The 15,867-nt window shown below is 32.3% G+C and overlaps 1 protein-coding gene across 4 annotated transcripts in view; it reads left to right on the forward strand.

Moving 5' to 3' along the window:
- Positions 1-15,867, forward strand: part of SEMA3A (semaphorin 3A) — a 518,655-nt gene that overhangs the window by 414,830 nt on the left and 87,958 nt on the right. For all 4 annotated transcript variants that reach the window (XM_054559577.2, XM_002818291.6, XM_054559578.2 and 1 more), the window contains one exon: positions 14,189-14,282. In XM_054559577.2, coding sequence (XP_054415552.1) covers positions 14,189-14,282 — 94 coding nt within the window. The remainder of the gene's footprint in view (positions 1-14,188; positions 14,283-15,867) is intronic.

Raw genomic sequence — 15,867 nt, forward strand, 5'->3', positions numbered from 1 at the left:
TTACTGCTTCACAACGTATCCAATGCCTTTTTCACTGTCTTTTGCACTCCTTTCTTATGATCTGCTAATAGCAAATTAAGTTCTTTCGACTTTCCACTTCCCATTTCCTGCTGCTCATTCTTGCCTTGTAGCTCTGTAGCTAGAACATAGCTCAGATAAATAGTTTACAATTGGAAATGAGTGAAACACATATAATATATTCTCTTTCAAAATCATATATCTCTTGATTCTGTGTACTCAAGGACATGTCAATACAATAGATCACTAAGATGATACAACTTAGAAGAGAATGACATTAAAGCAAAACCATGAGTCAGACAGAGAAGGTACTCAGAAGGTAAAATTCATTTTTAAGTCCTTTTCTTCTACCACTTTGGGGCAGACCACCCTTAACCTTGTTCCCTGTAGTGTTATAAAAAATGAAAATAAAAATAAGGAGAGCAGAAATTAAAATTAAAACAGGGAAACTTTTAGTTAATCCGATAATTAAATGTTTCTTTATTCTTAACTTCAAAAATATACACTGTAGTTTTGTGTGTATCTAGATGTTTAACTATTTGTAAACAAAACAGCATAGGTAAGAGATTATAAATATAACATGTAACATTAAGTCATATGCATATTTATGTTACTTAAAATATATAAGATAAAATATATGTAGAATTTATTTGTACATTTGTATGTACATATGCATATATGGATGTAATAAGTAGTCCAAAGTAATGTTTTAATATCTGCATATTTCCATAAGAGACGGAGTCTCAGCTCTGTCGCCCAGGTTACAGTGCAGTGGCGCGATCTCGGCTCACTGCAAGCTCCGCCTCCCGGGTTCACGCCATTCTCCTGCCTCAGCCTCCGGAGTAGCTGGGACTACAGGCGCCCGCCAACACGCCCAGATAATATTTTGTATTTTTAGTAGAGACGGGGGTTTCACCGTTTTAGCCAGGGTGGTCTCGATCTTCTGACCTCGTGATCCGCCTGCCTTGGCCTTCCAAAGTGCTGGGATTACAGGCGTGAGCCACCGCGCCCGGCCCTACAAGCTTGGGAAATTTTTACCAGTTTTTTAAATTCAATAGTGCCTAGACAGCTAGAAAACAAATTTGTCCAATTTTTCTTGCCTATCATGCCCCCATCAGTCCATTCTTCAGGTTGGATCATTCTTCTAAATATAGGTCTATATCTAGATCTAGCTACATAGATAATAAACATATATTACATTTATATGCAATGCTCTCATATATAGATATGAATCGTGCATTCTTTCTTCAACTTATTTAAACCTCTTGCATTGTTTTAATTTGAACAAATGTAACACAAATTATGTAGGAATCTATGTCATAACTTATAGTAATTAATTATTTTTACTATTTTCATGTTTTTGTATGTGTTAATATTGTCCCCACATGTAAACTTTAAAAGTTCTGAATCACAGAGATCAAACTATATTTTTAAAGAATTATAAATTGCAATTAGTAAGCTGAGTAAGATATTAATCAAAATTTCAACTACTCAAAATAATTTATAATAAAGATTTAATATGTTTTCTCCAAATGAAAATATAATTTGGAATGATAAATGTCCAATAAATATGAATGGTAATTTTAAGCCTACAGTATAATTTTTAACATCAAACATTGTAGTTAAAAAAACAAATTAAATGCCTGATTCATTCTAGATCATGTAATTATAATTGTTTATTTGATGCAAAGATGTCTTGCTCTCTAGACAAAAATTTTTACCAGTGAGAGAAATTATTTATAAATAATTCAAGTATTAATTATAGTGGATTATAAATAATGACCTAAAAGTCAATTCAACAGGTAATACAGAGTACCTCTATGGTGATTAAGTTGACAGCAAAAGAAGTCACTTAATATATACGTAACTAAGAACTGCCCTGCCTGTATTTTGCAATCACTAAATATATATCCCTACAGATCAACACTTAATTTAGACATAAATATTTGAAACAGTCAGGGTTTTCTTTTTCTAAATAAAACAGAGACATACTGTTAAATAGCAGTACGTATGTGTATATATATATGTATATATGTAACATATACATATATATTACATAATTACATATATATAATAATAAAGCAATGAGTGAAAAGCTATGGAGATTTATGATACTGTGACAATTAAACTAGAATTTCAAATCACTTTGAAGTTCCCATTAACTTCCTTGTCCAACCATGATTAATTGCTAAACTATATAGTACCTCCACCATGAGATAGGAGAGCAGGACCACAACCCTCTGAAAACTTTGCTATTTGAAGTAAAGCTAAAGAATGGCAAGTATTTAGAAGATAAATGCAGTATAGTTTTGGAGATCAAATGAGTTACAGTGGTTTAGGGGGGTTGCAAACTCAAATGTCTACAGTGCTCATGCAGGTGATATGAAAATATAGAAACATAGTAATAGATTTTTTTAAAATGCAAAATAATAGGGAGTAATTGAAACATTAAATTCCCCCTTGAAAAGCCCTTAGGTTTCATGAAAAGGCCTTCAAATTCAAGATTTCACAACTCTGTGTCAAGTAAATAAAGCATGTCTCTGGACTAGATTCACTCCATGCACTGTCAGTTTAAGGACTTACATAATGGGATACAGGGACCCTACTTATTGTAATACATGTCTTGTATGGTCATTGTAAAAAGTATTTAAAATAGAGAAAAACATTTATAAAATAGAATAAATTTCCAAATTCCATATGTTAAAGACCTAATATTTTAATGCATTTTCTTCAAAGTGTTTCTCCACACATCTTAAATAGTTGTCACAACATTTCATGTTGCTTCTGCAATGAAATAGTAGAGTTATTAAACATCTATTTTTAACACCTATCTCATAATCAATTACATAGCTAGGCAATACTTTGCCATTCCCCCCAACTGGCATTAAAATTTTTCAATATTTTAAATACTGAGTTCACCATGATGAACTTCTTGCTTTGATTTTTTTTCTTTTCTTTTCATAAAGATATATTTACAGTAAAATAAGTTAAATTTTATGGACATTTTTAAGGATCCTCCAAATTCCCAAATTATTCTCTAAAATGTGCATTATCACTAAGAATTGACAGAATTGTCTCTTTCCCAGAATAACTTTGTCAAAATAACAATTATTTTTGAAGTCTTCACTAATTTGCTAAAAGAAAATCATATAGTTACATGATACCATTATGACAGCGCTTGAATGACAAGGCTTTGCTGAAACAAAGTTTGGTATAAATAAAATGTTAATCCTTTTGGCCTCGTCACTTCCCAGATGGCATCTCTGAAAAAAATCTTGAAATGTAAAGAAACCATATGACTAGATTCCAATTCTTTTTACAGGACATATGCTCCTTTCTGTTGACATATTTACATTTAGGTTGATAAAATTTCCCAGTGATGTCTAATCATGGATTTGACAAACACATTTATAAAAAGAAGTGGTAAAAAAAAATAGCTTTACTTTCACAATTTGGAACTAAAAACATTGATGCTTTAAGAAATTATAAGATCACAAATAAAAATAACGGTGTTTTGAATATAGAAGACTTAAAATGCACATATGGAAAGATCAAGTCAATTGTTCTATTACTTTACTTTTGTAGACCATTGATTTGCTTTCTGACTCAGGTCTCACTGGGGCAAAATGTTGTAGAGTAAATTGTTCATGTTCTGGACTTTCTCATTCTAGCCAAGATAGAATTTTCCCTTTCATTGTTACATATCTTGGGAGTTAACAGGCATTCATAGCTGAATAATTATACTATGGCAGGCATATGATATCTGCATAAACTCAGATTAAGCTCCTATTAAAAAGATAATCTACACGAAGTTTGAACACACATGCTTTCTGTTTTCCTTGGTTTCTACCATTAATTTTAATGATGACAAAAAGCAGATGAATTATGGCCCCAATGTTTTTTGGGGGAACCCAGATAAATTCAGGTCCCTTAAATTTAAGAGGGCAAATCCCATTTAATCCAACTCTAAGGGCTCTGTGCATGTACATATTGTTATTAGAATGGGAATGGGTAACATGATACTAACTTTTCACAAACTTAGAAACAAAGTGAATTTATATATTTTTGCAAATGAAGTAGAAAATATGTTAATTCATTCTATTTACCTTTACTGTGTTAATAGTATAACATAAAGACCATGTTAAATACACCGTTATCTGTCATGGTCAAGTCAGTTCAGGTGAATTCGGGATCTAATATATGCGTGAGCTACAGGAACTGCAAAGGCATATTAAGAGACAGTATATATGGTATAAGAGCTCTTTATGTCTGAAATGTATCAATAAAGTAGCATAGTTGAGTAAATCAAGTACAAAAAAAAATCAGGTTTTTACAATCTCTCCACTAACTACTGTTTCTGGAAATAGGTTATGTGGTTTTGCTACAAACCAGCTGTGTGAAATTAATCATTACTTTACTTTGTTTCTGTCTCTTTGCTACTTTATGTACAAAAGTAGAACAATCACACCATGTATTTCAAGGGGCATTATGAGGATAAAAAAGTAAATACCTACAAAGCACTTAAAAGATTGTTCTTGGCTAATAGCTGCCTAACAGTTATTAGCAATAATTATCCTAGAAAATGAATTATTCACATACTATCTATCATAAAAAGATATACCATAAGTGTACCATAAGTGTATCTGTGGTAATAAATTATAATTAACTAAATTTCTATAGGTTTTACATATGCTTCCTTATGTTAATACACATTTTTATTTCATTTAATCCTGGAATCGGTAGAGGATTTCCATTTCATAGATAAGAATATTGAAACTGCAAAGATATTTTTAAAACTTGTTTTAGAATATGCAATCAATAATTTTACAATGAGGCACAGAATCTAGATTTCATAATCGATAAACCATAATATTTTTACTACATGCACCTTAAAGGTTAAGTAATGGGGAAATTCTTAGTCACAGAAAAGCCATATAATGCCTGGAGACCAATATCAAAGATAAGATTTCTGCTACAATAGAGAAGTGCTTGAATGGATACAATAGAAGTCAAAGTCAATGGCCAGGCACAGTGGCTCCTTCCTGTAATCCCAGCACTTTGAGAGGCCGAGGTAGGCAGATCACTTGAGGCCAGGAGTTCGAGACCAGCCTGGCCAATATGGTGAAACACATTCTCTACTGAAACTACAAAAATTAGTGGGGCAGTGGCACATGCCTGTAATCCCAGCTACTTGGGAGGCTGAGGCAGCAGAATCACTTGAATCTAGGAGGCAAAGTTTGCAGTGAGCCAAGACTGCGCCACTGCACTCCAGCCTTGGTGACAGAGCTAGAGTCTGCCTCAAAAAAAAAAAGAAAAAAAAAAAAGTCCAGGCGCGGTGGCTCATGCCTGTAATCCCAGCACTTTGGGAGGCCGAGGCGGGTGGATCACCTGAGGTCAGGAGTTCAAGACCAGCCTAGCCGTCTCTATTAAAAACACAAAAAATTAGCCTGGCATGGTGGCAGGTGCCTGTAATCCCAGCTACTTGGGAGGCTGAGGCAGGAGAATCACCTGAACCCAGGAGGTGGAGGTTACAGTGAGCTGAGATCACACCATTGCACTCCAGCCTGGGCAACAGCAAAACTCCGTCTCAAAAAAAAAAAAGTTGAAGTCCATGAGAGCAGAGGCAAAGCATTCCTACTTAGATACAGTCTGTAGATAAACTTTCTGGGAATGTTGTCTAGCTCAATAATAAATATTATCTTTCCTTCTGTTTTAGATTCTAGTAGAGATTCTCTAGAAACAGCGGTTTTAATCAGTAAAAAAAATTCTAGCCTAGATGTAACTAAGGATCAATCATACAGATTATACATGAATATTAAACTGGGTTATATTTATATAACTGGAATAATTTTACCATTAAATAGGTAAAATGCATTTTTATCAAAACAATTATTTAACAATTATAGTTGCTTTGTAGTTGTAGTTGCTGAGATTTTTTTTCCTAAAGTATAGAGTTTTTGAAAAAATACTGGTTGTTATTTGAGTAAGCATAATAACAATAACTAATGATTCAAAATATTTTAGTTAACAGCTACATTTTAGATTTAAAACTAAATATTATAATTATTATACATCTAACTACTCAAAACTATTAATTAATATAAAAAAGTTAATATACTCAGACCTAAATTTCCTTATAGGTACACATCTTCCTTAAACTTTTATCTTTCACTGAAGTTCTTCTTTCAATTAATCATAGTAACTTATTTGCAGCAATTTATTATTTGCTTTATTGAAGGGAAAGGTGAAATTCTATTGGAATATGGCTGTAAATCATAATTAAATCTAAGGTAGGGTTAATGCATTATAAACAAGGCAGAAAATTATACTTTCTTTATTCATGTGAGTTTATATTTTAAATTCCTCAGCACTTAGTGACAGAGATCAGGGTTACATTTCTTTGCATCTTCCCACAATGTATATTGTTAAATAACTGCTTCTGACAGGCTAATTTTATGAAGCTTATAATTAGTAATTGCTTTCATATTCTTTTGAATATCCAAGGACTCTTAATAGCTTGCAATTTTGAAATAACTATGGAAAGTAAGGAAATTTCATACAGGCCAGGAAACCAAGTTTAAGCAGTTTGATTAGCAGAAGAATGAGGGCTGAGGTTCAATAATTTAATTTATAAAAATAAGTGAATTCCATATAATAGTATATATACAGTGCAAAGGAAAAGAGATTTTAAAAATCTGGATAATCTCTGTATTTATTTACAAGGATGGAGACAAAGTATAAAAGCAGATGTAAATGTAGATGTTCAGAGTGATACGACCTTAAAATTATACCATGTTAGAGATGGAAAGACCTTTGCCTTACCATGACTACATAAAGTCCATACATTTTTAAGATTGCTGATAAAACATATGTAGGATTTGTTTCATTTTTTTTAGCTTTTTTTTTTTTTTTTAGCTTTTTTTAAGCCATAGCTTTGTTGGAACATCAAAGAGGATTCTGATGGAACAGATGTTGAGAAACGTGAGTTAAAGAAGCTAAGTGACTTGACCAAGTTGCAGCATACAACGCTTAAAATTCCTGTAAACAACCATAATGCATAAAAAGACCTAATTCTTCCCTTCCCAAGCTATGGCAAATCGTTCTTTGCCTGCTACCAGGCTTGTGCGTCTCTAAATCATCCCTGTCAGATTCATCATCATATTGCACCTCTTTGATGCTATTGTTCTGCAACTAAAATTATCACTGTGTCACTGGCACCTACTGAATACGGACTAAATTGCTTATTTTGGCATAGAAAACTCTCCACAGTTTGGCCCCCACATTTATTTTCCAGTTTCATCTTTTAATATATGTATATATTCCTCATTGTCCAAACTCAACTTTATGTTATTCTTCAAGTATGAATTATATTTATTTTCTTTGGAAATTTTGCTGGCGCTATTTTCTCTAGATAGAATAATCTGTCTCCCTGCATTCCTCTGACCTCTCTCTGGATTCTACTGGCCTCCTACACTCACATCCAGTCCACACAGACACACACACCCACACCCATACACACACGTCTTTCTACAAAATATATTTTGAAGGACTCAATCAAATAAAGCTATTATTTATATACTAAAACAGAGCATTCACTCTACTCACATTGAACTCCGATGGTTTCCAGTTTCTACTATTTTAGTGTGTTATGAATACTCTAAAATAAAATAGTTTTAGTGCATTATAAATATACTAAAATAAAATTGTTTCTACTACTTTAGTGTGTTATTTAGTGTAAATAATATTATGTTTGTGAATGTTGCATTTTTATATAGTGGTTAAAACCATGTTTTTGGAAAAAGATGTTATCAAATTCTTATTCCCTCCATTATTAGCTTTGTGATTTGATGTTATAGGCAAAATGTCTCAATTTTCTCGTCTGCAAAGCAGGTATTATAATAATAGTAGGGTTGTCATGAAGATGAAGTGAAATAATATATACATGAAGTTTTAAGGCAATGTTAACGCTTAAATTTTAAATGAAAATAGCTAACAAATAATTTATAAACTCTGTAATAGTGTCTGTAATGTATTATTGTTATATAATTTTTGTTGTACTTCGTGGTATACTCCTTGAAATTCACAACTAGATCTTTCATCTCCATCTTCCAAATACCTATATAAACCTTACATAGTAACAGCTTAATATGTATCTACTGAATCATTAATATTTATATTAGTGCTTCAAAGACTTACATAAATTAATAAAGTCTCAAAAATAAATACAGTGGTGAACATATCAAAAATAAATTATATATTTCTGTAAACAGAAAATTCTATTTCACAAATCCAAGCAGCTTCTCCAGTTTCCTCCTCCGCTTGCCTACATCCCAGAGCTGCCTGCAGTAATTCCTATTGAGCAAAAACAGTCAGGAAAAAAACTACTGGAATGATGGGATACACAGGAGAGATATTACATTAATCAGAAATAAGTTTATATTCCACAAAGAAACAATTTGATAATTTTGCCTATCAATGAGGCTGACCCTTTTCAGAGGGGTAATATTTATTGATAAGCTTAGTATGAAAATCAGGTGAAGAATTACGAGGCCCAGTGAAAATTAAGGAGGAACAAGATTATAAAGATAAAGGGACTTTGAACTATAGGTTTTATTTTTTAATCTTTTATAACAAGAGTAGACTAATATTTGAAGTCTGTAAGTATCAACAATATATTAATAATAACACACATACCACCAAGACATTAAAGAGTATCGTGTTTCCCAAAACTCACTTTAAAACTTGGTAATATTTGAATTTTGTATGCTAACATCTCCTACACAATGGTGTTCACATCTGTGTCAGATCCTTAACTTAGTAGCTCCTGAAGGCGAAATTATTAGTTCCTGGGATGTGTCTTTGCTACTCCCTGTATGTAGTTTTTCCACAGTCTCTTCCAACCAGTTACTAATTTTTTCACTCATTCATTGATTCTTTTATGAGCTTTAACTCAGTGCAAAGCTCTATATTTATATTTGAAAGAAATGTAGTTAGATTTGCCCCTCACCTTTAAAAAAATCTAATAAAAAAAAGGAACACATGCATCACCGAATATCAAGTTTGAAGTTTAAAGAAAATAACAGAAGAAAGGTATGAATAGATTGCTATGCAAGTTCCAGACAGAAAACATTTTTCTCTGCTGGGGAAAATAAATGGACATTTAATGTACTGTGCATCATGGCCTAATCTTTACATAATAGGTAAAATTTGTACCTGCTTAGATTAGGGAAAAGTGACTCCAAGTACATGAAGAATGACATACAGGAAAAATAGAGTGAGTATTTGTTCATCTGTTCTGCCGTTAAATACCACTTCGCATAACTCCTGGCCTAAAAAAGAATTAACCCAAAAACTAAACTGATGTTTTCAGTGTGATCCCTCCTTGTAGGTGTCATGGACTTTTTCTAGTATGATTGTGATCTGATGTCAAAATTTCTCTTCCTGGAGGTCCTCTGACTTCTGACTCTATATTGTGTGCTGTTAAGGGCATAGGATTCAAGATTTGGACACGTATTGTTCAATGGAAATGTTCTATATTTGCCTTTATCCATTATGGAAGCCACTAGCCATATGTGACTGCTGACATCTTGAAATGTGACTCATGAAGCTGACGAATGGAATTTTTCCTTTTGATTATTTTAAATTAAATAACCACATGCAACGTGTGACTGTAGTATTGCACACTGTATATCTAAAGTTGCCTTTTAAGGAAAAGTAAATTATGGATAAATTTGATCTGCGGAAGGATCTCTTTTGGTCAAAGTGCAATATGTCACGATATTTCCTTTGAGATCTTATTACACTCTTTATTTGCTGAAGCCAGTAGTTTCACCCTGTAGAGTTATTGCCTGTATACTATTAATTCAAGTATGTGCAAAGGAAGACTAACTAATTATATCAGCAGGAATCTCTGAAGACTTCCAGGAAGTGACTTTTGAATTTAATCTCAAAGGAAAAGAAGGTCACCCTCAGGCTGGGGGCTGAGGGTGAGTGAGAGCAGAAGGAAGGGGTCCCAGGCAGAGATGAGAAAAGGATGGCATGACCAGGGGAATATTCAATAATTTAGTATAACTAGCATACAAAGTGTCTTTTGTGAGAAAGAGAAAGACAGAAAATGCCATTTGAAAAAAATATATGATAATATACATTCTTTCAATACCGTCCAACTATTAGTTTTCACATAATTTTATGCAATTTCCCACCTAAAATATTCATCCTATCACATATATAAAGGTTTCCTTTCCTTTCTTTTTCTTTTACAAACATCATTTACGTTTCAATCATTAAACACAACAACTAAAATTACAACTTTGTTACCTAAATTTATGACTTGGACAAGATTGAGATTTAGGAAATTTATTGCCATGAAGTCACCAATGGTTTATAATTTATAAGACTTTGGATTAGACATTAGCACAGTTATTATTTCCTCTAATGCCTTACCTCACCACAGTCTAATAACATTCAGGAAATCCAAAAGACAAAGGGGAGAGCGTGGTCTTGAAAGCTAAAAACAGTCGTTGAAAACTGATGCAATCATATAATAAAATATAGCACAATAACTTATATGATATGTTCATAGCATCTGCTAAAGCAATTAGAATCCATGTAGCTAAGGTTTTATTCTTGTATTTCTACAGTGAAAACTCTTTCAGCCCATGTAAGACATTTAAGTTATGCAGTTTAATTGTGTACGTTGGTCTGAGGATTTTCAGTCTTATTACTTGCATATTCAATCTATTTTACACTCTTCCAAAACAGAAATCCACTGGGTAGCAATCACATTTTGAAAGTCCTTCCAAGTAAAGCCAGACAGTGGTCTATGTGATGTTTTTCATATGATAACATGGGGTGTTAATATGCAATTATATTAACACTGTTCGTTCATGATAATTCAATAACTTCACACATCTAAATTAAGGTCTTGCTCATTAGATAACAGAAACAGCAATATTAGTGTCTCTTTATATCAATGACGTTAAATTTATCAGATATATTAAAGAGGACACTGTTTTAATTGATGATTTTCACACGTATTCTATGTAATAATGTTGTAACTTTTAGAGATTCTCAACAAAATATTTTAATGAATTGGCAGTTATATTCCTTTTGAAAGAATGTCTCATATTAGAAAAATAATGTACTTTTTCTAATTTAAATTATTTTTTCAGGAAACCTTTTCGATTATCTTCTCATCTACCTATAAGAAAGAATTTTCAATGCATTGTGAAAGGTCAAAATATTTACAGATATTTCAAACATGCCTTATAATTTTGTCTGGGAAAAATATAGGCTGGCATTTCTACTGTGACATAAAATATTTTGATCATAGTAGAACAGAATAAGTTTACTGTAACAACTATAAACAATGGTTAAGGGAAATTAATAAATCTGTTTCAAGGGCATACTAAGTATTTTGTAGACATTATAACAAGAATTCTTCACTTCAACTATGAGATTTTCTTACCTGCTTATTACAGGAGTCTGAGTTTCAGAAGGGTGTAGGAACTTGCCTGAGGCACAGAGCCAATAAAAGGCACAGCCAGAGATAACACCCAGTTCTGCCCGAATTCAACATCCTTAAAGCCCATTATTACATGTAATGGGCATGCATTTTACATTACAAACATGTGTAAGAAATGTCATTTTATCTCCCTATACAAAGATCAAATTATATTTATTTCAGATCCTCATCTCACTAGACTGGAAAGGAAATTCAATTTATTCTCTATGGAATTGTGTAAGAATATAGAATTTACATGGTAGATTCCCAGAAATTTGGGTGGGAGTTACATTAAAAGGAAACATATTATGTATCAGTAAAAGAGGTGACTAACTTAGTATTTATTTATGGGGTTGAACAAAAAGGAGGAAAGGAAAGGGATGCCAACTTTGAACACATTACCTGACACCATGACGAAGGATAGTTTTTCATCTTCTCTTGAACCATAACTGACATGCTTAACCTCTCTTCCTATGAGGTCTAATCCTTTACCTTGTAAATCAAATACTGCATAAAATTGGAAGCACTTCTCATCTACCTTGGCATTGTCTGATTAACTTGGACATATGATCCCAGACATAAAGTATCTTATGCTTTGAGGAGATAGCACGTCTGTCTGTATCAGTAGTGTAAAATGTCTTATTGAGTACACGAAAATATAACAATATTTATAAGAATAATTTCTACCACACTACCACTTCATTCTGCTGCTTCTTTGAATCTGTAATATATACTCACATATACAAGTTTTAATGTTTTGTGTGAATTGTGACAATAGAGTATGGGTTTTTTATTATGTTTCCTTTTTACTATTTCCTAATTTTTCATCAAAATACACATATATCTGGGTATTTCTTTAATGATTCTTCTAAGTTTTTGAATAGAATATGTCATTTCATATAATTTTAATATTTAAATACCTATGATAAATTCGTATTTGTGAAAAAGTTTGTAATTTAGTGATTTATATAAATGTCTCAATGTAATATTTCTTTGACATTATGTTAGGAAAGCTGAAAATAATGGCAACAACCTGTGTTAATTTCCGTATTATTTTGCTATATTGGTAATACTAACATAATTAATAGAATAAAAACAAATAGGATTTTTAAAATTTTGCCGCTTTTAAAATGTTTTAAATAAATTATTTAACCCTCCCAATTAACTTGTGAGGTTAAATATCCTTATATGTGCTGACATTTTAGGACCAGAGGCTCAGAGATATGGAACAGTGACCAGAAAACCAGAGCTAAGCCTGGTGCCTGGCTCATTGCGTTTTCCACTATAACTTAGCACAATTCTGTGAAAGCCCATAAATTATTTCACAGTATAGATTTTAGAACTAAGCTAAAGAAATATCATTGGTACAGGACAGCTATTGCCAAACACAGAATAAATGCAAAGAAAGAAGAATAGAATTGGTAATTCTCATTCACAGTAATAAAAACAGAACACTTGGAATTTCTTCCTTTTTTTAACTTTCGTCCCTAATTCAAATGAGTTTTAAGAGTAATAATTTGAAACCCTGCCATTAGTTCCATCAGAAATATTAAATGTTAAACAAAATGATCCTTATTGATCATAAAATGGACACCATTTACTATACCAAGATGGTAGAAAATACTTTTATGTGAATAGTAGAGAAATTGCCAAAAAATAAAAAGCTATTTTATTTCAGTCTGTGGGCAACTTAATGTGCTACTGGAAAAAGCATACATATTCTTATCTAATTAATTCCAAGGGCACTTAGTTCTTAAAAGAATGCTCAGAAATGTCCCCAGATTTACTCCACTGTCACATATAGAGTGCAGTAGGTAGACACATTCTGACAACAGGGTCTCAAGCGTTAATTAGTTATCTCCTTATCGAGATTTTTGATGTCACGCTTTCCTGCACATATTCTACGTTGAGACATGTGTATATTTTTTATAGGTAGTCAAAAGTTCATTCCTGTTTCTGAGTACTTAGGGACCCAACAGCGCAGGCTTTCCCGTGGTAATAATGTGCTTGTTATTCCAATGACACCACCTCCAGGCCCACTGCTATCCTAACCTGGGATATTTCCCTCTTAGAGAAGTGAATGAGGCATTTCAGGCACTTCACCTGCTGCTGATGTAACTTAAAAATACACAAGAAGCATGTAGCCACCAAAGATGTACAAAGGACATAGTGGGGAAAATAAATTTGATGGCTATTTAGCATGTCTTCTGGAAAGTACATACAGACAAGATTGTGTAATTTATTCTAGACAACTAACGTAGTGAATTGCTATTTTTCTTTTCTACAAAGGAAGGAAATGAGTCATTTTATTTAAGTTTAACATTCTTTCCTCAAAAGCCATTATGATAGATTTTAACATACCTGTGTGATAAAATAATCACTCTCCTCTTACCACGACACATCCTGTTCTTTATAGTTCATTTACACATTATTGCTTGCAACGGGCTAACTACTACTAAATATCATTAAGCTAAGTAGATATTTGGCTAGTATTACCTATTTTCAATACATTTTATTTATTTTGCCATCTCAAAAGTTTGAACAAATAAAAATAACTCTTGTGTTGGACCTGAATACTTGACACCGCTCTGATTAACTGATGTGTTGAAAACACTCATTTTTTATATATAAAGGAAACCCTTTTCTCTTTCTTTTTTAAATCCACAGGACAATATTTTTAAGCTGGAGAACTCACATTTTGAAAACGGCCGTGGGAAGAGTCCATATGACCCTAAGCTGCTGACAGCATCCCTTTTGATAGGTGCGTAGTCAACAATCAATTAAATAGTGAGTTTTCTATAGATAACAAAGAGGTTGCATGTTCTTTTTTATCTACCAAGATTTTCCATTATGAAATAATAATTGTTTTAGAAGGACATTAGTTGTGATATATTCAAATGTTTGAAAATGAAGAAGAAACACTAAATGCTATTTTGCTTATTGCACCAACTGGTCTGATTCTTTTCAATGGAAATGGAATAGGATCTTAAAATGGCCTCTCAATTACTATGCATCCCCACTTGGTACAGTTGGCAGAGACCCATTGTGTTACATTATGCTGGCTCATCCTAATATCATATTACATATACTGGCTAAGGGAAGATACATTCTGTATTCACTTTTTATAAATCAGCTCTTCTTTTTTGGAAAATCTAACAAAATATTTGATGTGACGTCCTCTACCTTTTTCTGTAACCATTGTCTTTTCTAGTTTTCTCCTCTTTTCATTTAGCATTGCTGATAAGTGGGGAATGCTTATAGTTCAAAATAATAGAAGTAGATACAAATAAGATAAAACTGTAGTCTGTATTGAAAAATAAAGAATTTTTTCCAGACTCTTAACTACCTCTGGACTGGAGTTAACTAAATACACAAACAAAAAGTGGCAAATCATGAAGCAATTTTTAAATTTTTTATTTTCTCTTCCTTTTATCATTTTTTTCTTTCTTTTTTATTTTGTAAATTTTGAGCATACCAACAACCTAAAACAAAAAAATTCTGGGTCATGATTCTGTTCTTGAACATATTTTTCTACATAACTGTGTAGAAATTATGTACCTTTTTGTTTTCCTTTTCTATACAATATGCAAAAGAATTATTTAATAGCACAACAAAATGAAACTTTTCAAATCTAAAATTTCTAATTAAATTTTAAATAATAAATCTTGATTAAAAAATTAAATTTAGGTTATCTGATGTGTCATAAGTTTATAAAGTTTTCCATGTTTCTCTTCTTATAATTTTTTTCTACTCAGAAAAATAAACTCTAGTCGTATTGACTGCCATATTAACCATGAAGATATATATTTTATTTCTGTATTTTCTAGTGTTTTCTTTTATCACCATGTTTCACTGATCCTTATTCTATTAAGAAGAAATCCATTGTGGCATGAATTATCTCCTCTGTTGCTTTACAAATGTGGACACTTTTAGTCCATTTCATGCATTTATGCAGCATTTTAACAAAAGTTTAAGACCTGAAGGAAGGCAGCATACCTAGCACACTAACAATTTTCCTATTCACGGTTGCCCTAGTGATTATTTGTGGATGGCTTCCTCAAAAATACATGCTGAAATTTGAACGTTGTTTTAAACAAAGGGTAGGAGTCATATTTTGTATGAACTTACAGCCTATGCTTTTTTAAACTGCACACTGAAAAAAGGATAGATATTCCTTAAAAAGCAATATGCTAAAGTGTGCCCAAAGCAGCTTTACTTCGTGGTATGTTTCTCAGTAGGGACTTGCTTGATTATTTATTTTAATATTCCGCTGAGAAATAATGATGACAAGTAGGTATTACCTAGTTCATATGGTATGCAACCACCCAAAGTCCACAAAGAAAATG

The sequence above is a fragment of the Pongo abelii genome, chromosome 6, assembly GCF_028885655.2.
Source record: "Pongo abelii isolate AG06213 chromosome 6, NHGRI_mPonAbe1-v2.0_pri, whole genome shotgun sequence".
NCBI lineage: Eukaryota > Metazoa > Chordata > Mammalia > Primates > Hominidae > Pongo > Pongo abelii.